The following is a 22,571-nucleotide window of genomic DNA, read 5'->3' on the forward strand; positions in this document are numbered from 1 at the left end:
GCTCCTGTTTTCGCTTTTCCTAAATTTAACGAAGTATTTCAGGTTGAATGTGACACCTCGGGTCTCGGAATAGGTGGAGTGCTAAGCCAAAATCAGAAACCAATTGCTTTTTTTAGCAAAAAGTTCAACGAAACATGTCGCAAATATTCTACGTACGATAAGGAGTTTTATGCCATCGTTTGGAAGTTAGAATATTGGCGTCATTAATTGTTAGCCAATGAGTTCATTTTGTATTGTGCTCAAATACATCCAAGGAAACAAAAACTCAACCCTCGCCATGCTAAATGGGTCAAGTTCTTGCAATCTTATTCTTTTGTCATCCGACACAAAGCGGGATCGTCAAATACCGTTGTTGATGCGCTAAGTCGACGACACATGCTCACTTCTGAGATGAAAATCCAAGTACGAGGCTTTGACACTTTTCGAGAATTATACCAAGATGATCCCGACTTCAGAAATATTTGGAACAACTATCAAAATGAACCTCTTCGAGATTCTTCAAAACATGACGGTTATCTCTTCAAGAGTGCTCGTTTGTGTGTCCCTGAGTTCCCTACGAGACCCAGTTATTTTGGAAAGCCATGTTGGAGGTCTTGTGGGTCACTTTAGGAGGGACAAGACTTTAAATTTAATCTATGATCATTTTTATTGGCCTAAGATGGAGCAAGATGTTTCCCGTGTGATCGCACGTTGTCGCGTGTGTCGTGTGGCCAAAACCCACCACACCAATGCGGGTTTGTACACCCCGTTACCCGTTCCCGATGCTCCTTGGGAGGACGTTAGTTTGGACTTTGTCTTGGGTTTACCTCGAACTCAAAGACATAAAGATTCAGTTATAGTAGTTAACATATTCTCTAAAATGACTCCTTTCGTGCCATGTGTCAAGACCTATGACGTTTGTCAAATTGCAAGGCTATATTTTTTTGAAATTGTCAAGCTCCATGGAGTACCCAAGACTATAACTTCATATCGTGACGTGAAGTTCGTTAGCCATTTTTGGCACACACTTTGGAAAAGCATGTGCTCAAGGTTACAATTTAGTAGCTCTCACCATCCGCAAACGGATAGCCAAACAGAAGTGACAAATAGGAGGTTAGGGAACTTGTTGTGAAGCCTTATCAGGGACAACCCCAAGCAGTGGGACCTCATTCTGGCAGAGTTTGCATATAATCGTTTTGCCAATAACACAACTTCACACAACTAGGTTGAGTCCATTCTTGATACTTTATGGGCGAAATCCACTCACTCGCTTGATTTAACGCATATTCACCTTATTGACCATGTTAATGTTGAGGCAAAAAATCAGTCCCAGCATATTAAGGATCTACACCAAAAGGTCATTAAACATAATGTTGGGTACCAGAGTCGTGCCAACAAGCATAAGAAGCAAGTTGTGTACAATGAGGGTGGTTCGGTATGGATTCATCTTCAAAAAGAACATTTTCTGATTGGTCGTTTTGGGAAGTTCCCCGTGCTGATGGACATTATAATAGACATTATAATGTTTCGGCTACTTTTAATGTGTCTGGTTTATCACCATTTGAAGGGGGTATTGATTAGATTGGGAGGCGAGTCTTTTCCAAAGCAATGAGGATGATGCAAGGGCATCCAATCACAACCTCATATTGGCTGATTATTCATCGTTTTAGTTTATTTCTTTTTTTATTTAAAGAATAAAGATTTTGATTAGAAGATTATTTTTATTTATGAAGCATATCTCTAATCGAAATCCTAGGAGTAACTTCAGTTACTTTCCTGTTTTTTAGGATGATTCTATTTTCCATGTAAGTATGTTTATGTCTCTGAAGGGTTTCATTATTGATTACTGAGAATAAAAATTTACCGAGACTTTAGATCTCGTTCTTTGCCTGTGTAGACCATTTGAGTTGCTAAGTTTTGCATCATGGCCTATTTGTAATTGTACTTGGTCAATCGCACCTTGAAAACATGTTCTTTTCTAGGCCTTTTTTTTTAACTATTAAAAAGTAAATTTTAGGTGGTATAAAAAACAAATAAAACTGTCGATAATATATATAACGAACCGGTGGTAACCAGCATACAAAACTGATTTCAAGTCCAAAACTGACTCAATGTTGTACTTTATTGTTAAATTATAATTTTTCTGGACTTATATTACAATACTTGAAAGTATCTGGACTAGAGCTACAAATTGAGCAACACCACAAGGATTATATTTGTAATTTACTTAATTAATGTTAATGTTTTGTTTATATGTGAATATAGTTCAAATAAATACACCGTTTAACCTGCCGGCAGCCCACCCCACTCGCGTCAACACCACAACTTCCATCAATTCTAAGTTGAACCTGCTGGAATTAACTTTTGTCGAATATGGAGATGGAGATGGAGATGGTGACGGATCTTGTGACTGCTTTAGAGAAGGCAACCGTAATGGCAAAGCAGCTTTCATCCACCGCCACAAACTCTGCAAAAATCTACGCCTCCCTCCACGCCGCTCACCGCCAGCTCTCTCTCTTCCTCTCTCACGCCGCAAAACCCTCTGCAGATGTAACTGATGGTGATGATGCGCCGATGGAAGTTGCCGATGAGGAGCAACAAATGATGGATGGAGCTAGGGAGGAAGATTCGAAGATGGCTATGATTGATTCGGTGGAGGAACGGATGAAAAATTGCTTTGTTCAGAAGAACAAGCGGCCAAAACGGCCGTTATCGCCGACGTGGTTGGCCGCTGGGGAGCAGAGGCGGTGGTTGGAGTATGAAAGTGAATCGGCTAGGGTTGGAATTGATTACGATCCTCATATAACGAAATTGAGAGCTTTGGATCTGATTTATCAGTTCCATTGTTGAATCCTCAACGATTTAGGTTTGATTCGTTACCAGTTCCAGTGTTAGAAAGTATTCTCATAGGATGATTCTATTTTCAAGCTTGAGGAGTGTATTACAAAACTCTAGCTATAGAAACACATAATTTGGGAATATGCTACATGCTTGAAAGCACATTGTACAACACCTTAAAGGTGTGTTCTTACATGTTAAAATAGGTTTACCAATGTTAACCAACGAATTATTTCAAACCAAGGTGTATTGGTTGTAAAATTATTATAAATGATGACAATGATAATAATGATTGGAAAAACCACAAGTTCAACTGTTCAAATGCAAATATCAGATTAAAAAGAAAGATGATATATGGCTAATGTTTAAGCCATATTATTAAGTCTCAATTCTCAAACAAACAATGCATGGATGGTTACAACTTACAACAGTTTCTTTTTACAATAAGAATGGTCAAATCTCAACTATGGTTTCTTGAAAGTTAAGAAACACTTATACAATACCATTTCTAACACTGCATTCTTCACAGATGAGAATACTTTCTAAGTACAATTTTCCTACATATGTTGAAAAGAAATCCTATAATTATAATGTGTTATGAATACTCGATCAAATTATGCAACTTTACAAAATCTTGTGGTGTGAGTTCTTCTGGCCTTGACTGCATTAATAAACAATCCTTGTGTAAAAAAAAATTGTTTTAGGATTAAAAAAAATGGAAATTTCCAGAAAAGTAAGTCGCTATATTCTGGGTTCATTAACGATAAAGTCGTTACTTTAACAGAAAAAGACAAAATAGATCCTAGAATATACGGACTTTTGTAAAAATTTCTCCCAAAAACAAAAGATAGCAAGAAGAGAATAGTTACAGTAGCTGGGAGACCAATATTTACAAGTGCTTCCTCAATCTCAAGGGATGATGTTATGTGTTGGAGTGATTTACGCAACATCTTCCGCTTCCCATTGAATGCAGAATTAACCTAAAAAATAAAAATACCCCACATTTATGACATATGAGAATATATTTGATCAGACTATTGATTGAGGATCTTGATCAAGTTTTTTTCAAGATCTAATAATAATAATAATCATATACCACATTTTTCAGGTCCAATCTTGATTTTAGATCAAGAGAATGGGAGGGACCCTTTATGATATCATGAGTAGTGGAAAAATGAAAAATTGACAAGTAGAAACCATTGAAAAGAAGGCCTTGGTTGATGAAACTTGGGGATAATCTACTTCTTGCTTCAGTCTAAACACAACAACAGCTGCATCCACCTATAAATATAATAAATAATTAATTTTGTTAATGAGAATTTATATAGCGAGTGACTATTGATTATCTACTCCTTGTAAAATTGTGTATGTAGTAGTAAAATAACAGTGACTTTCCGAATCTCCAATAACAGTGACTCACATCTTGCATAAGATAGCTGTAACTGTGTATGATTTTGTAGAGTGATGGTTTCTTATTAATTACTTAAATAAGTAACTAAATAGAGTCAAAAGATTGCTTACTTTGGGTTGAGGAAAGAAGTTTTCTCTTGGGACCTTAAATTTATATTCAGGATCTGCAGGAAAAAAAAAGATGAAAACGTACTCCACCCTAAAATCTCCAAAACCAGGTCAATGTTCTCCTTTTTATTTTGGTTTTCATATGAACACTTGTGTTACCTGAATAGAAGTTTATGAAGATATTGATGGGTCGATACTCAGATGTCCTCAAGGATGCATCCACCATGCGCAAAGCAGCTTCCTCCTGTTCAATTCAATCACAAAATCATACCAGAAAAAAAAACATCTTCTCTCTCTCTCTCTCTCTCTCTCTCTCTCTATATATATATATATATATATATATATATATATATATATATATATTATAAAACAAAAATATCACATGAATGACATGAAAGAAAAATACAAACCTGGAGCAATAATACCACTTCTGAGAATACATCGCCCATTGGAAGAAGCTGTTTAACTACATCACTACTTATATTAAATGGTATATTTGCAACTACCTGCAAAAACAATAACTTATTTTGTCAAAAAAAAAAAAAAAAAAAAACACCCGCAAGGAGAATATAGAATGTATTCAAGCATAGAGAACAAGTTTTTGACCTTTGCGTATGGTTTTGAATCTGAGGAATCACTTCCCATGAATGATGACAAATGTGATTTGAGGTGGCATCTTGTAAAATCTTCTTGTATCACCTTCAACAAATGTGAACATTAAGGTAGAGTTTAACTTATTTAAGAAAAAAAAAACAAACATAAGTAAATAAATGTGTTTGTTACCTTCACACGGTGTGTACTTGCAAAGCGTTCTGTTACAAGTGCAGCCATGTAAGGATCCTACACAATACACATTACAAAGATGAAAAATGAGATCTTGAAATGTTACATTATTATGTGATTAAAAGATCAAAAAGGAAACACCTTTTCAATCGCGAGAATTGTTGCACCAGATTCAACAAGAACATTGGTGAGAGAACCAGTTCCTGGACCGATTTCGAGCACCACATCACCATCACCCACATTCGCAGCATCAACAAGCTGCTCATTTACTTCATTGTTTACCATGTAATGCTGCATATAAACAAAACATTAACAACTACTTAACTATTAACTATCACTCTCTCCATTTTAAAATACTATAGAGAACCAAAAGCTGACACTTTGGTGTAAACCCAAACAGTTTTCAGATTGATTTGCTTATACTGATAACTTGTTCTAAAACTCAATGACGTTAAACAACTTGCCAAAAGAATCTTATCTTTACAAGAGCTTCACCATTGTAACTAATGCAATCAATTCCTGTCAGAAAAGAAAGGATTTGTGCTTAAAATTTCCTACAAGAGCTTTAATTAAAGCATTTCGTATCTTGGGTAGCTAGCCATTCGATTTCAAAGATTCAAAATGTAGCTTTTCTACTACAATCAACACAACCCACCAACTGTTCGACGAAATTCCCACAAAAAAATAAATGCACATCACGTACTTATTCGCCCAAAGAAACTGAAAAAGAGTATCGAAATTAGCTCTAACATAACAAAAAACTATGTTTCTAACATAATTTCCGTCGTTTTAGTGGGCGACAGCAGTCTAATAAACCGTTCTTTGCAAGCACAAAAATGCATAGCAAAATACACCCAAAACTCAAGAAAATCACCTGGCCAAGGGCTTTCCGAGGGATACGGCCTTTGGAGTTGAGAGCTTTGAGAGTTGAATGGTAGTCGTCGGGTTCTTTGACTTTGATTCTGGTTATTTTGGGTTTGATTCTAGGTTTATCAGTGTTACTACTTGATACACCACACACAACAGAGTGGGATCTTGTGTAGTGAAGGGGAGGAGCAGATGAAGGCACTGACGGGAGATTTTGTAGCAGAAGAGTCATCGTCTTCGCCCAGAAAACTTGGTCGGATTGAACGAATTTGCGAGAAGAATAATAATAGTTATCGACCCGTCCCAACTCCCATGTTAAGCTGTTAATGCAGTTAATGACATTTGAAGTCACTTATTTAGAGAAATTTAGAAACGACTCATAAATAAATTATGAAAAAATATAGTCTCCAAATTATTAACAATTCCTCTAGGTTAATGCCAAAAAAGCATTATATATATATAAAAGGGAAAATGACTTAAAATGACAACCAATAACACAAAATTTGTTCTTTAGGTCACTAAACTTTTATTTGTATAACCAATATTTTATTTTGATTTATAATATCAACGATTACGATTTTTATCGATTAAAATGATAACGAACATAGTCATTCCCCTTGCCACATTTAACTAAAACTTTTTGAAATCATTTTTCTCAAACAACAGCCGACAACCATCAACAATGTCATAGTGTTTTTGTGACATTGTCATTTTAATCGGTAGAATATATGTAGTTGAAATTGTGGTTTGAGAAAAAAAAAATACTATAATAGCCTATTAGTTAGACGTGGCAATGGCAATGACGGTGTTCGTTGTCATTTAATCAATAAAGTTGTAATCATTGTGTAACATCCCAAATTCATGACAAAAATTTTCAATTCTTAAAACCATTCAAATTCATAAGTTTTACAAAAACAAGATTCCAAAAGTCACTACCACATGTATTCCAAAATCGTAAATCATATAAAAATCCAGGATGATGTGCACAATTAGGCATTCGCTTTGCCCTTGTCCGCTAAAATACCTGAAACCATAAAATCAAACTGTAAGTCAAAGCTTATTGAGTTTCCCCAAAGTACCACACACAACCCAAACAGATACACATATTGCATGTTGGGTCCACAGTCTCCCGACTGGAGTACCTGACCCACAATCTCCCGACTAGATTGCCCAATGGCCTGTAGTCTACCGGCTGGATTGCCCCTGGCCCTCAGTCTCCCGACTGGATTGCCGCCAACTCACACCATGTCTACTAGTGTAACATATAGTTGAATCGGTAACTGCTCTGAGCATTGTCTCTACAGGTCGCCTATACAATAAACAAGGACCCAAATATCAATCTACTATTTAAAATACCCAAAATGGCCTAAAGTCAAATTTGGTCAAAATCAACGGTCAAAAGTCAACCTCCAGTTGATTGTCACGCCGTGGCCACTAAATTAAAAAAATAGACGAGTCTTAGCCCAGTCGCCACATCGTGGAGATCTAAGGCCACGTCGTGGGCACTGGGTTCCTAACAGCTTAATGGGTTAAGCCGTTTTCTTCGATTCTAAGGTCTCTAAAGCTCATATCTAAATCAATATTATGGTCTAACTGGATAACGTTTCCAACTTTATCCCATTAGACCTCCACGAGGTAAGGATTCCACTCCTAGATCCAAAAAGGGCAAAATAGAACTTGACTTAATTTATTAAGCACTTAATCTTAGAGACTTCTAGTTCAACACTTCTAGAAAAGTTTCTAGCATCATAAAACAACATAAAAAACCTTACTTTCCATACATGCATGTCCAATGCATGTATTGGACTCTTATAAGGTCAAAATGAGGGTTTTTGACCAAAAATTCATGCATAATACTAAAACTCATTACTAATCCACATCCAAAGCACCAATTGCCCTAAATGGCTTGTAGATTCATAAAGTTGTAAACTTTATGAGATCTCACCGCCTAACAATCAAGAACATGAAGATTCAGGGACAAAAATCAAGATCTAACAACCTATCATGATAAAAATCAAGTCTTGGACACTTACAAAGATCTAGAAGAATGCTACAACAAAGGATGAGGACTTGCTTGCTGAATCTTAGCTCACTTCTTCTTTCTTCCTTTAATGGATTTAAAGAACACCAAAACAAGGTTTAAACAAAGGAGGAGGGAATTAGAGTCTAAACATGACATATTTACTTGTTAAACTTTATTCTCTCTCCTTTATTTATTAAGTATATTTTTTTATTTCTTTTATTCTAATAAATTAAACGGGTAAACTGCAAAATTATTTGCAAACCCGTATAATAAACGGGTTGGCGGATTAGAAAAACTCAACTCAAACCCGGTTTTCTTTTACTTGTGTTTTCGTATCGAGAATTGTCACCTATAAAACTATTAATGATTTTAATGTCATGGAACATTTTAGGTAATTGAGTTTCATACGGGCACCAAAAAAGGATTTAAGGCCATAAATAAGTGAAGAAGTGTGAGTGCACAATAGTTTAATTTCCCTACAGAAATTGGAACATAGCCAAAAATAAGTTGATAAGCAAATCATTTCGTTATTAATCTGATGAGTAATGTTTAATTTCTTTCGTGGAGTATTATATAAGAACATTACATGCACACAAGTTGCTTAATGATAACAAAACTCTGGGGAAATACACCACGTGTACATAAATCACCAATATAATATATAGAGTTAGTATTTACATGTTTGTCTCAAAAAAAAAGTCAAAACAAGCTACATATCTATTGAATCAAGTCAAATCCTGATTATTAAACAGTAAGTCATCAAAACCGCATATCCCAGTTGCATCAACACCATTCTCATCCATTCCCTTCCCCAATTCACAAAGACCCGTTGAGATGAAATCACTAAAAATCTCAAAGTTGTCATTGACCTCGTTTCCTGGTGGTGGTGGTGGCTGCTGAGGAGAATAACCGGGGGGATCCGCCCAGTCACTCCACTGCAGCCCAACAGATGGTGGTGGCTGAGTCATGGTGGTTGCAGCCACCTTGTTCTGATGAGACGGTGTAGGTGGTTGCTGCGGAGTCAAAATGGATGGCAAGTTGTCATCAACACCTAGAAGACTGGCCACGGAAGACATCCAGTCGTCTCTTTCTGGCCCAAGGGTGGAATCGTCATTTCCCATTTCTGGACAAAAATCATCCTGCTGAATGTAACTCTTATTCACACTGCCATCGTCAAAATGACCATTTTGCCCAAACTGAATAGACTTTCCATCATTAGCTAATCTAAAACCAGCAAAACTTGAATCCGAGCATATCCTATTATTGTCTTCAATGCTTAAAAGGATGTTTTGCTTTTCATTGCCACAAACCCTAAAACTACGGTCGGGTTTGAACTGGATTTTGCTTAGTAGGGGCATATTTGGAAATGTCCTTAATCTTGATTCATAACAGTTCAAACTGAATAGGCTTGGAGTAGTGTTTCTTGATCTTATTTGAAAAGGAAAAGGATTCCAATGGGATTCTTGAGAATTTGCTTGTGAAGGGTTGAGATTGAAAGGGTCAGTGAAATCATATGAAGAACTTGTAGGCACTCCTTGAGCTCGTTTCATGCACAATCGATACTTCTGCAAATGAATTTGAAATAGGGTTGAATGCAAGAAATCGCAATGTACTTTCATTGATTTGTTTATTACTGCAATATGGTCCGAATACAAAGCAATTTTTAAAAGGATAATGCCATATTAACACACATACCAAAAAAAAACTAGAAGTACAATGCCATAAGTGGGTAGATTTTTCAAACTGCAACGCCTTAATCAGAAAAGAAATTGGAAGAACAACGTTGTAATAAAAATTGATACAAGTAGGATGCTATTATACATATATAAATGAAAGTATGTTGCTAATCACTCTTATCATTTACTACAAATCTCAATTTTTAATGACTATTAATTGTGTATATTTCCAGATTCTATAAGTGGTAAACGCAATCCTTGTAATTAATCAAAAAATATTCTAGTTTTAAATGCTCACAGGTAATCACAACGAAGCATGCGTAATTAAATTCCATTTTTCTTCTTATTATTTGTCCAAATAAAATCTCAAAAAAAAAAAAAAAAAAAAAAAAACTCAAGAATGAGTTTTTGAAAGTTGAAGAACAACAAACCTGCAAATGACTAGCCACGTTTTCTCTTGTCAATCCTGGAACATTCATAAGTTCAGCTATCTTCTTTGGAACAACTTCTGAATCCCAAAACAAAGAAATAAATATAATTAAAGCACAGCATTTTATGACGGATTTACCCTTAGTAATCATTAAAACAAAATCATTTCACAAAGGGCAAACTCGTTACAACCCGTAAGAAAATAGCTGTTGGAAGAACATAAAGCTCAATAAGAAAAATAAAATTTTGTCAAGAAAAAGCATCAAAATCAAGAAGAATTATCTTACTATCATTCCTTAATTGATCAATGGCGTCCAAGAACTTTTGATGCATCTCCTTTGTCCAAACAATCCTCCTTTTCTTTTCTACATTTCCATTTTCCTCATCAGTTTCTCTCTTTCTTTTATCTCCTGATTTCCCCGATGACGATGATATTTCCCTTTTACTTTTTTCTTGTGCCATTGCATTTGCCCAAAGATTATTAACTTCTTTCACACTTAAAGATTTCAATATATATACAGTTACGCCATTTCCACCACCCTCTGAAAGTGAAACCTTCTTTATATCATCAACATCCGGTGACATCACTACATCATTTTTATAAAACCAGGTTATTCTTTATACAAAATATGTGAGCTATTTAGCAAAATCTGTTTTCTTGGCATTGATGGCTCAAAAATTCAATAACTTTTATCTTAAACTAAACAAGAAATCTGAAAAGTTAGTAAGAATTTGGTGTATGAACACACAAGCAAAAAAAAAAAAAAGGAAGGTAAACTTACAAATGATTTGGAGTTTAAATTCCTTTTCTATATGCTCAATGATCTCATACTTCTTTGCATATGTTCGATGAACATTTGTCAAGATTATTTCCAGTGTGTCTTTCTTCTCCCGGATTATACTCAGTGCATCCATTTCTTTTTCGTAGCTAAACACTATAACAAAAAAAGTTAAACAGATTAATACTTTTATGAAGGTTTTACTCATATAGTTCATAATTTGCATATCCTAAAGGAATATCAAGATAAATTATGAATAAAGAACATACAGTTACAATTAGCATCAAATCATATAAGATTCTATAAAGAGAAAATCACAAAAAATTCTTTTTGGTACCTTCATAACGACAGTGATCAAGCATATTGGATACAATATTACAACAAACATGATCATCATTCACGAGCAATATGCATATATCTTTCGCTCTAATAGATTGTGGGAATCTTCCAAATGAATTAGTTGTGCTCATTTTTTTGATGAAAGAGAGTAAGGAGAACGTAAAACAAGAATTGTCTTAATTTGAAGGTAAGATTATTGAGGGAAGGTTTTGTGAAAGATCAAACAGGATTGAGTTCTTATATATATGCATGCTATTAGGAAATATGGTGGTTTTTTATGCATTAGAGGTGGGTCCAGCATTAATATCAAGGGCAAATGGGTAATTAAGATAGAGAAGAAGCGATAACAGAGAAAAAAAAAACAAATAGTAACAATTAAGCACATGAGTCATGAGTGTTTATCTAGGAGGATTAATACATTAGGTGTGTGTGTGTCCCATAAAGAATGTAATGCTTGATTGAAGAAATACTTTTATAAAACTGTTTGGCTATTTGTATAAGTGATTTGAGCTTGAGATGTTGCTAGAAAGAATAAAACTATGATTGGATATTTAGAAAGGAAAAAATGTTGCTATTTTTATTAAATATAAGCCAAACTTATAAGGTTTGTCGATTGAAGTGAGCTAATGAGGAACATACTTACCAATTAAATTAAGTAAATATTTTAGCTCCTTCTTCATGTGTTCTCATTCTAAAGTTTAATATATAATAGTCTAATTTGATAAACAAATTGTCACTATCTCATCTCTCCCATGAAAATGCATACAGTTTCCATTATAAGACATCCCAAACATTTTTATCACGTTTTAAGCAAAAGTTAACTTATTTTCTCACTGGTATCAATCCAAAGAGATGATATTTACAAGATGCAACTATGTTGTAAAGAACAAGCCTTTTTGGCTTTTTCTTTTGCCTAAAACAAATGAACTTTATCATGTTTTCATCTTTTTTAAGTAATAGTTACATCCCTTTTCTGTTCCTTCACTTGAAAATGTTAAAAAAAAAAAATATCAGCTACCGGTCCAAATGATTTTTTAAGAAGAATATTTTTCCTTAGTGATAATGTCATAAAATAGCAATGTACTTTTAAAATTATATTCTTTTTTCCATAAATACTTGGCCTACTTTCAAATATGTCATGCTTAGATCATTTAATTGAACTCAATTTATTTTTTTGAGTCATCTCATCAACATTTTGGTTTAAAACAACAATACCACATCATTGCAAAGTATATTAGCTAAAAATCAACAGATACATCAATATCAAAACCATTTGCAAAGTATATTATGTATCAAATGTGTAGGGACAAATGTTGAATGTTGTTGATTTTAAGCTAATATACTATTTGTTGTATTAGACCACAAAGTTGATAAGATATTGAGATGACTCAAGAAAGTCAAGCTGCTTTTAATTAAACGACCTAAACTACACTTTTTGAAATAAAAAAAATAAAGCTGCAAAATTCCATACCAACCTTAGGAGAGAAAGACCAAGGATATAAAGTTACAAGCTTCCAATCAAATTTATAGTGATTCCTGTTTAGACAATAACTTTCAATCAGTTTGAAGTTCAAACAATAATTTTCATTCATATAGCTTGTTTGTTATTATTATTATTTTTTAATTTTATAAGATTAGTTAGCTTTTTTTTTCTTTTAGTTTTTTTTTCTGTTAGTGCTAGTATAGATTATTTCTGTTTGAAAAACATAACAAGTATGTGATACATAGATAATAAAACTAAAAAAAAATCTTAGTATGAAGAATATATGATGAGATGATATTCTCCATTTGAGGTAGTTCATTCCAATATTTGTGTGTTTATCCACTGATGCCTCCAACTCAGTTCATTCTGATGTTTGGATGCTTATCAACTGATATCTCCAACTCAAATAAAATAATTAGTTTGTAACTTTTATTGATGACTTTTTTAGAACTATTTTATCTTCACTTAATAAAAAGTAATTCCAAGTTGTCATGTTTTGAGTAAAGACTCGATTTAATATTTTGAGTATTGATAATGCAAAATAATCTTTCTTAACATCCTTTCAGACTAATATGATCTCAAATGGCATCTTCATCAATTGTTTTGTGTTGATACCCCAAAATGGAGTAGGTGAAAGGAAAAACAGACATATAAAACTCCTAGAGCACTTCAGTTTCACATGAAAGGAAAACAATTTTGTGTTCAACCTCAATCCACCAAGTTTGACCCCTAAGCCATTGAAATGTCCTAGGATATTCTAGATGACAAAAAAGTTATTGTTGTTATATTCTCCTACTTTTCGCAAATACCTTGAGTGAGTGTGTCAACTCATGTTACTTTTCTATGAACATATTCCTTTATCTATCTCTACCTCTACTCCTTATTAAGTGGAGAATGATGATTTGTTGCTCTATATATTATGCTCTACCTTAAACATCAACAAATATAAAAAACATAAAAGTTACTCTAGCTAGGCAAGAAAGACCTCTTTCTTCATGTTCACCATCAGATCCTCTTCCATCATATCCTCCTCAGGTTACTTCATCCCTATCATATCCCACAACCAGAGTGATCTTGATCTTCTAATTGTAGCTTGTGAAGGTAAAATACAATGTATTTATCCTATTTCATCATCAGTTGCTTATGCATACTATATATGGTATAGAAGAAATGAATGCCTTAGATACTAATGACACATGGAATCTAATTAATGAACTTCTAGAAAATAACAAAGTAATTGATATGATTACAAAATGTTGAAATATTTTTAATAAAACATTCATGAGGTCGTAATATAAGCAAGTGAATACACTTTGAATAAACTATTGACCCTTGACCAAGTTTTTAAGTTTTAAACATTGGATCAGTTGGAGATAATATATAACATAAATTAAGCCACTTTTAGGAAAATGGATAAAAAATTTCACATTCAATATAAACCAATACACACATTTAGTTGGCTGTGCTTTTACCAACTCGACGTAACTTTTGTCGTTTTAGAGAAATATTTGTGCCCCAAAAAGAAACCTAAATCATACAAACTTCAGTGATTCAAACTGAACATACCAACATTTACAATCACAATACAGATCAAATTTAGTTAAACATGCAAAATTGAACAACCATTTCACACACACAAAAAAAAATGATAATAATAAAAACATAGATACACAAACCCTTAACGCAAAACCCATCCTAAATGAATTGTTACATTCATGAATAACCCAAAAGGAGTACTGAATTACCTTTGAAAAGCAGTTGATGGTAAAGAAGACGATACGTCCAACATCAGGGTTCCTATTGTGAATTTTAACTGCGTTTCCTGCTGAACGATCCAGCACAGTTGATCAATTGCAACCTTTTTGGTTTCTAAGCAAATGGAAACCTTCTGATTTGCCGGTAGGGTTTAACTAAACCCCGAAATTTCCCGCCAAATCCCATTTTCTTGAAAATGAGCAAGATAGACAATATGGATTGCTCTCCGTTAACTAAGACGTACTGCCATGATTATGATTATTTATTTATTATTTATGACTCCGTAGGAATTGGTTTATGAAAAAAAGGGGATTTGAGCTGTAAGACAAGGAAGAAGATTGCAATAAATAATTATGATTCTACAGTGGATTACAATGTATTAAGGTGAGCGGTTGGCCAAAATATCATCATTAACACAAATGCTGTTAATTTATTTTCAAAACCATTGTTATTTTTGCGGTGTGGTTTTTTTATTTTTGTGTTTCGGTTATTAATCACATGAATTTGGTGCGGTTATTTTGTATGATTTTAAACCATAGTTTGAGTTAAAATAGTTTTAATAGTTTAAATATATTACTTGTAATAATAAAATACAAGACAATTAACTTACATCACAAACAACTAATATCTTAAAAACGTCAAATCACGATAAATATCTTAAAAGTGTTAAATTTTATAATTTTCCAAAGTTAAAAATTTAAAAAAAACCAACATTTTTGTCTTCTATAAATTTATCCTTCTTTAATCCATGAAACTTGTCTTATTTTTAATATTTAATATATTGATAGTTAATAAAAAAAAAATTGTATATAATATATGCGGTGCGGTTTTTTTTTTTTTTTTGCGGTTTTTGAAAACTAATAATCACACTATACCTTAAATTTTTGGTTTTTGAAAAATAGAAAATCTCACCATCGGTTTTTATTATATTGATTGCGGTTTCTCAGTTGCAGTTTTTACCGTTATTTTTAGTTGCAGTGCGTGCGGTTTTTGCTCACCCCTATAATATATACAGATAAAATTAAGGTTTTTTTTTTTGAACGGTAGGAATTATATTAAACAAGAAAACTAGCCACGGGCTAGAGATTACAATTGTTTGACAGACAAAAAAAAAAGTAAAGCAAAATGGGACAGCCTATACTCCAGCAACCAACCTCGATTTAGATGATGACTTTGTTTTTGGTCCGTGAGCCATATCCTTCCATTACGTTTGTAGCCTCTCTCTCAAGATCCGAATCCATCTTTAGTCCACTGCTTTGTCTATTGGGGTGATAAATCAATTATTTGATAAGGTTGTTTTTCCTCTTCAGTTTGGATCATCTACTACAACAGAAGGTGAGTCAAATGAATTGTCGATCCCTCCAAATCAGCCCTTTTTTAGCTAGGGACAAAATTGTCCATGTTGTCCAATTAGTCCAGAAACCATCCAGAATTTTAGATGCAAGCTTAGCTTTTGACTAGAACTTGCAATAGAAGCATGATCTTGTCGTCTTTGCCGGCTCCAAACAGCAACACATATGTTGTCTTGATCCAGTTCAAGTTCCAATTTTCTTCAATACCTGCAGATTAGGATGCAACACCAGAAAAAGGAGAAGAAAAAAACACACACCAAGAATTATTTTAATGTCCCCCAACCCGCAGCCCTGATTTCACACGAAAGGAAACCACCACGAAAAAGAACCTAATCACAGCCATTTCCTAAAGTATGTCTACCCAATGAAAGAGACTCACACCAAACACACGCTGGCTGTAATTAGGAGCATCACCAAAGACCCCAAAATACCCACACCCAGCCCCATCACGCTGGCTGTAATTAGCTAAAACACTCAGCTATCGGATCACAACACCAATTCTCCCATCTAGTTTTTCTATGTTTGCTTCTTGAGTTGATCCACAAATGGCTTAGTATTTGTATTTCGTTTACCAGAATTTTATGTGATTTGACTATGTTTGAGTGGATTCTATCGTTTCTGAAATTCCAGATCACCCACATGTATATCAACATAATTGCTTCCTGAATTTGATGAAGGTTACCCCTGCTCGGCGCTAAGTTTCTGCAGTGTAACATTTCGTTCAATGAGTCAAAAGATAATGGGAACATATACCACCATTTCTGTACACAGCTCCAAACTTCTTGTGAGATAGAGCATTCAGTTAATAAATGAGATTCAGATTCCTCAGCTATATTGCATAGTGGGCAGGTAGTCACCGATACAATACCCCTTTTATTTAGATTTACCCTGGTGGGTAGCCGACTATGACAAATTCGCCACGCTAGGATATTCACTTTACCAGGGACCAGGTTGTTCCATTCCCAAGAACTAGCTGGTGTTTTTGGTAATGTTGTTTCATCGATGAATCTCCTGAGAAAGGCCACAGTATATATCCCTGAGGGTTCTAGGTTCCAGGTCATGTTGTTTTCTTGCCTGGCTGTCGATATTGAGAAGAGATTACAGAGGTTCATATTATCTTTGGACAAGAGGTTATGGAGGTTCACAATGCTTCCCCAACAGTATCCTTTCCTCTTAGCTCTGGAAGGGGCATTAAATCCCCCATCATTCCCATATATTGATTTTATGACATCTTTCCAGAGCTCATGTTTTTTGGAATAGAAACGCCACCACCATTTACCTAATAGTGCTAGATTGTGAGCCTTCAGACTGCCTATGTCAAGTCCTCCATCATTTTTCATTGTCAAAATTTTATCCCATGCGATCCATGTTATCCTTTTTTTCTCGGGTGACCCGCCCCAGAAGAAGCGGCATCTCAATTTCTCAAGTGTTTTTAATACCTTAACCGGAGCTTTGTAGAGCGAGAATAGGAATGAGCCGAGGCTCCCCAACACTGATTTGCATAATGTTAATCTGCCCCCAAATGACAAATTTTTGGCTTTCCATTTTGACAGTTTTGCTTGGAATTTGGATATAAGGGGATTCCAATGAACCACTCTAGACATACTTGCACCCACAAGCATTCCTAGATATATGAAGGGGAGGTTCCCGATTGAGCAGTTAACGCTTCTTGATAGATATTCTAGTTCCACCTCTCTAACTCCAATGCCAAAGAGCTTGCTTTTGGTTATGTTGACTTTCAGACCTGAGGATAATTCAAAGCATCTCAGAATTCTGACTAAATTTTTTGTGTTTTGTATTGACCAGGAACCAAGGAAGATTGTGTCGTCGGCGTATTGAAGATGTGATATGTTAGGTCCATTGTTTGGTAATTGAACTCCTTTAAATATGCCCTGCTCTTTGGCCTCTTCCAGCGCTATGTTAAGACCCTCTGCAGCCAAAATGAATAGAAATGGAGACAAGGGGTCGCCCTGTCTTACTCCCCGCCTAAGTGGAAATTCTTTGGAGGTGGATCCGTTAATGATTACCGAAGCACGAGCTGAGGAGAGACAGCCGAAGATCCACTTACGCCATTTCTGGCCAAAGTTCATTTGAGCCATTACCGAATCGAGATATTTCCAATTGAGGCAATCGAATGCCTTCTCGAAATCGACTTTAAAAAGAAACGCCTTCGATTTGCTCTTCCGAAGCCAAGATATCACTTCGTTTATAATCAACGGGCCATCAAGAATATTGCGGTCTTTGATGAACGTCGTTTGTGTATGACTAACGACTTGTGGGGTATATCTTTTCAGTCTTTCCGCTAAAACTTTGGCTATGATTTTATATATACATCCAATTAGACTGATCGGGCGGTATTCACAGAGGGAAATCGGGTCGGATGTTTTGGGGACAAGAATGATGAAGGAGGAGTTGCATCCCCTATCAATTACACCTGTAGACTCGAAGTCTTTGATTGCTAGGTATATGTCACCTTCCATTGTGTCCCAGTGTTTTTTAATGAAAGCAAAGGTGAATCCATCAGGTCCAGGGGCTCTATCATTTCCGCATAGCCACACCGCCGATTTGATTTCTTCCGCTGTAATTGGGTCTTCTAAGCTTTGAGTTTGAATAGTGCTGAGTTTGTTGAATTTTTGACTGAGGAATTGAGGTCTGCTGCTGATTTGTTCAGTGAACTTTTTGGAGAAAAATTCAAACGCTTCTTTTTTGATTGATTCTGGGTTGGATGTCCAGAAACCATTGATGTTAATGCCAGATAATTTTTGAGATCGATAATTTTTATTGATCAGCCCATGGAAAAACGCCGAGTTTTCATCACCTTCTAGAGCCCATTTACAACGGGATTTCTGTTTAAGGTCAAGTATGCGTTTGGCTTCAAGATCCATCAATTCTCTGTGTAGATTCTTTACAAAAGTTGCCTTTATAAGCCATCTCATTCAGAGATTTTTTGACTGATCACTTATTTTTATTTGATATCATCGAAAGATGATAGTTTTTTTTATTTATTTTTGATTTTATATTGATCGGTGAATACATTAAATTTTTTAACCGTTTCTATTTTTATTATATTTTAGTTTTACCTCGTTGATTATATTCAAAAAAATTTCCCTTATTTATTTGAATACTTAGTTATTGTATCATAGTTGTTCATTTATAATATATTTATATACAAATTAATAAATTAATAAATGACATATTTAATTTAAAATATTATATATTACAGTATAATATGTTTAAAAATAAATAACTAAACAAGAAAATTTATGAAACATTTTAAATACATAAGGAACAATAAGTTAAATGCATAAAAAAACTATCGAAAAAATTTAACCATTAGATGAGTCATTTAATTAGAGGTCAATTTATTTATTAGAATAATAAGAAAAAATTATTAAGTGTTATTATAGGTTTACTATTGAAGATGCTCTTAGTTTTTATCTTTATTTTTTTTTTATTTACCTGGTCTATGTTTTAATTTATTTTTTTCGTTAGTGGTCATTTATCTAGGTGAAATATCTATTCCAATCTTTTTATTTATTTTTCTTTTAAACATCTTTAATTTATATTAATATTAAATTATAAAGCCTTTGCTACATACACCCACCAAACCATACTTACTTTCTCTATAATCTTCTTCCACCTCCACCACCACAACCGTCCACCGTCACCACTTTATAATCTCAAATACATTAAATTATAAAGTCTTAGCTACAACAGAGGAAACATATAGCAAGTGGAAACCTACAGTGGAGGAAATACAAATACGGTCATAACCTAGGGCAGAGGAAACATAGATCGGGTCGACGGTCGGTGCTCTTCTCCTACTGAAATAGAAAGAAGGGGAGAAGGAGGGAAATTGTATGCCAATTGAAGGGTGGGAGAATCAGGACTTCGATGATGATGGTGGTTATAGAGAGAGCGGAGATTGGTGACAATGTTGGTTGTGGACAAAGAGAAGGTCGGCAATGGTGGTGGCCAGAAAGATGCCTGGTGGAGATGGTTGGAAATAGACCAGCCGATGCTGATTTTCTCCAACAGAGAGAAATAAAAGAGGAAAGTGGTGCTTTTAGAGAGAGAGAGAGGGAGAGAGAGGAGGAGGAAAGTAGCGGGCTTTCGGGTCAAGGTGAGGTGGAATATATATATATATATATATATATATATATATATATATATATATATAAGATTAATTGAAAATAGAAAAAGAAAAAAAAATTAATAAAAATATCAAACATAAGTAAAAGAGTAATTTTAAATCAATTATGAAACAATTTCTATTCTAATAAAAAATAGTTTTTTATATGTGTCACTCATTTAAATCTACTAATTAATAATATGTCATTTGTCAATATTTTGTTTCTCCTAATTAATATTTTGCCAAGTGTCATTATACTCTTTCTCTAATTTACATATATAACCACTAAATTTATAGATATTAAAATCATGGATTCAATTTTTTTTTTTTTTTTTTGTAATTATACCAAATTACATACAAAAAATTTCAGCATCTTTATCTTCAAAATAAATTTCATATATTCATTTAAATCAACAATTATAATTTTACATAACTATATATATATATATATATATATATATATATATATATATATATATATATATATATTCAAGATCAAATTGAAACACAGTTAATAGAACAAACTCTTTGGTTAAAAGAAAAATAACTCAAAACCTTTGTGTTACAATTGTTAATTGTTAATCCTAAGACTCGATTAAGACATGTATATATAGATCTAATTACCGACTTGTATTAGACTAAAATTAGGAAACTAAGAACCGACTTATCCTATTATTTCCATAAAACTGATTGCTTGTTCACCAAGTGTATGGATCCTACGACTTTAGGATTCCAACAATCACCCTCGAATCCCTAGTCCTTCTAGAGATGTCCTCGATCACAATCAAGCTTCGCATTTCCTTGAACTTGGTTCAAGCTAATGGTTTGGTAAGAATGTCCGCCTTTTGTTCTTCACCAGGAAAGTACTCCACCTCCACTTGTTTGTTTTCAACACAACTACGAATAAAGTGAAATGTGTTTACTCCTTCCATGAACAACGAGATTCTTCATTAGTTCGATAGCCGACTTGTTATCAACTCTTAGAACCACTTTCTCTTGCGCTTTGTTCATGATTTCTCTGAGCAAATCTTGAAGCCATATCGCTTGACATGTAGTCGCCATAGTCGCCATGAACTCCGCCTCGCAAGATGATAAAGCAATGGTATCTTGTTTTTGAGAACACCATGTTATCGGAGATGACCCATAGCAGAAAATATGACCATTTGTGCTTTTTCCATCATACGGGTCAACATTGTGACTACTATCATTATAACCAATGAGTCGGTTTTGTCCCATCCTCTCGTACTTGATTCTATATCCTGTTGTTCCTGTAAGTACCGTAGGATATGCTTGACTGCGCCATCATGTGATTCTCTGTGAATTTGCATGTATCAGCTAACAATTCCAACTACGTATGTCATACCAGGTCTTGTTTGCAAGAGATATCTAACACATCCTACCACCTTTCGATATTGTTTCGGGTCGATTTTGGGTTCATCTTCGGCCTTCGACAATTTATCTCCTAGTTCTATTGGAATGTGGGTCGGATTGCAATCATGTAAACCGACTTCTTTTTGTAAACTGGCTTATTTTAGAATGCGTTGAGAATACGCTTCTTGGTTTATAGTAATCCTCGATTTTTCTTTTTTCACTTCAATGCCAAGGTAGTAAGTCAATTTTCCAAGATCCGACATTTCAAAATTATTTTACATCTCCATCTCGAACCTTTCGATCATGCTCAAACTAGTACCTATGACAAATAAATCATCAACATAAATTGCTAAAATTAACATGTTAGCTCCTTCAGTTTTCCGATACACCGATGGTTCTTTCATGAACTTTTGAAATTCCATACTCTTCAACATCCTGTTAAGCTTCGTGTTCCATGCTCGAGGTGCTTGTCTTAGACCATATACTGTTTTTGAAAGGTGATACACTTTATGCTCGTTGCCTTTCTTTATATAGCCTTCCGGTTGTGATACAAAAACGGTTTCTTTTAATTCTCCATGCAAGAACGTCGTTTTAATATCTAAGTGGTGAAGCTCCCACCTATTAGTTGCAGCTAAGGCTATAAGAAACCAGATAGTTTCGATTCGAGCTACCAGAGCAAATACTTCTTGGAAATCGATGTCGGGTTGTTGCACGTAACCTTTAGCAACCAACCTTGCATTGTATTTATTAATGGTGCCATCTGCATTTTTCTTCAACTTAAACACCCATTTGAGTCTAATTGGCTTCACCCCCATAGGCTTGTTCACGAGTATTAATGGTGCCATCTGTATTTTTCTTCAACTTAAACACCCATTTGAGTCCAATTGGCTTCACCTCCATAAGCTTGTTCATGAGAGTCCAAGTATTATTTTTATTAATCAAATTGATTTCCGCATTCATGGCTTTGACCCACTCTTGTTCTTTATTCGCCTCTTCAATCGATACCGGCTCGCCATTGGTTGTTAGGAGAAGTTCTTCGAGATTATCAAGATCAAGCTCATAATCTTGAAATCGTCTTGGACGCACCTTTGATCTCGTAGTCATTTGGTTTTGAACATTGTTCACATTATCATTGATCGGACTTGGTTGTTCATTATCTTGTACCTCTGCCACGTCTTCAATCTCGTGATTTGAATTAATCGGTTCTATTGGATCATTATTTACATCGTTTCCTTGATTGTTGTTCG

General features: G+C 34.5%; 4 protein-coding genes across 5 annotated transcripts; 1 reads left to right on the plus strand and 3 right to left on the minus strand.

Moving 5' to 3' along the window:
* The first annotated feature begins 2,352 nt into the window (after nucleotides 1-2,352).
* Nucleotides 2,353-2,829, plus strand: LOC145063705 (uncharacterized). The gene has a single exon (XM_079011297.1). It carries the CDS (start codon nucleotides 2,353-2,355, stop codon nucleotides 2,827-2,829), a length of 477 nt encoding a protein of 158 aa, XP_078867423.1.
* Nucleotides 2,830-3,152: 323 nt separating this feature from the next.
* Nucleotides 3,153-6,317, minus strand: PFC1 (Ribosomal RNA adenine dimethylase family protein). 2 transcript variants are annotated; one of them, XM_079009724.1, is made up of 10 exons: nucleotides 5,993-6,315; nucleotides 5,260-5,409; nucleotides 5,119-5,175; nucleotides 4,942-5,034; nucleotides 4,746-4,841; nucleotides 4,495-4,579; nucleotides 4,339-4,391; nucleotides 4,015-4,098; nucleotides 3,687-3,797; nucleotides 3,153-3,478 (listed from the first exon to the last, which is right to left on the minus strand). In XM_079009724.1, the coding sequence occupies exons 1-10, from the start codon at nucleotides 6,215-6,217 to the stop codon at nucleotides 3,413-3,415; spliced, it is 1,020 nt and encodes a 339-aa protein (XP_078865850.1). In that variant the 5' UTR covers nucleotides 6,218-6,315; the 3' UTR covers nucleotides 3,153-3,412. The 2 variants fall into 2 exon arrangements, 1 of the variants encoding a protein (XP_078865850.1); XR_013687423.1 differs by lacking the exon at nucleotides 3,153-3,478 and having other exon boundaries at nucleotides 3,914-4,098; nucleotides 5,993-6,317.
* Nucleotides 6,318-8,733: 2,416 nt separating this feature from the next.
* Nucleotides 8,734-11,362, minus strand: LOC145063706 (uncharacterized). The gene is made up of 5 exons (XM_079011298.1): nucleotides 11,230-11,362; nucleotides 10,896-11,048; nucleotides 10,401-10,700; nucleotides 10,116-10,192; nucleotides 8,734-9,573 (listed from the first exon to the last, which is right to left on the minus strand). Exons 1-5 carry the CDS (start codon nucleotides 11,360-11,362, stop codon nucleotides 8,734-8,736), a joined length of 1,503 nt encoding a protein of 500 aa, XP_078867424.1.
* A 9,488-nt stretch (nucleotides 11,363-20,850) lies between these two features.
* Nucleotides 20,851-21,189, minus strand: LOC145063708 (secreted RxLR effector protein 161-like). Its single transcript, XM_079011299.1, has one exon. It carries the CDS (start codon nucleotides 21,187-21,189, stop codon nucleotides 20,851-20,853), a length of 339 nt encoding a protein of 112 aa, XP_078867425.1.
* Nucleotides 21,190-22,571: the final 1,382 nt, after the last annotated feature.

The sequence above is a fragment of the Lactuca serriola genome, chromosome 7, assembly GCF_051521515.1.
Source record: "Lactuca serriola cultivar US96UC23 chromosome 7, Lser_US96UC23_V15, whole genome shotgun sequence".
NCBI classification, from domain to species: Eukaryota; Viridiplantae; Streptophyta; class Magnoliopsida; order Asterales; family Asteraceae; genus Lactuca; species Lactuca serriola.

Excerpts from the sequence above, each read along its gene's own strand:
- LOC145063706 (XM_079011298.1), bottom strand. The coding sequence starts at position 11,362 with ATGAGCACAACTAATTCATTTGGAAGATTCCCACAATCTATTAGAGCG. Across the intron at positions 11,049-11,229 it reads TGATCACTGTCGTTATGAAG|TGTTTAGCTACGAAAAAGAA; the intron begins GTACCAAAAAGA and ends TTTTTGTTATAG. Across the intron at positions 9,574-10,115 it reads ACGTGGCTAGTCATTTGCAG|AAGTATCGATTGTGCATGAA; the intron begins GTTTGTTGTTCT and ends ATTCATTTGCAG.
- PFC1 (XM_079009724.1), bottom strand. The coding sequence starts at position 6,217 with ATGACTCTTCTGCTACAAAATCTCCCGTCAGTGCCTTCATCTGCTCCT. Across the intron at positions 4,580-4,745 it reads AAGTGGTATTATTGCTCCAG|GAGGAAGCTGCTTTGCGCAT; the intron begins GTTTGTATTTTT and ends TGAATTGAACAG. Across the intron at positions 4,099-4,338 it reads ACTTCTTTCCTCAACCCAAA|GTGGATGCAGCTGTTGTTGT; the intron begins GTAAGCAATCTT and ends TTATATTTATAG.
- LOC145063708 (XM_079011299.1), bottom strand. The coding sequence starts at position 21,189 with ATGGGACAAAACCGACTCATTGGTTATAATGATAGTAGTCACAATGTT.
- LOC145063705 (XM_079011297.1), top strand. The coding sequence starts at position 2,353 with ATGGAGATGGAGATGGAGATGGTGACGGATCTTGTGACTGCTTTAGAG.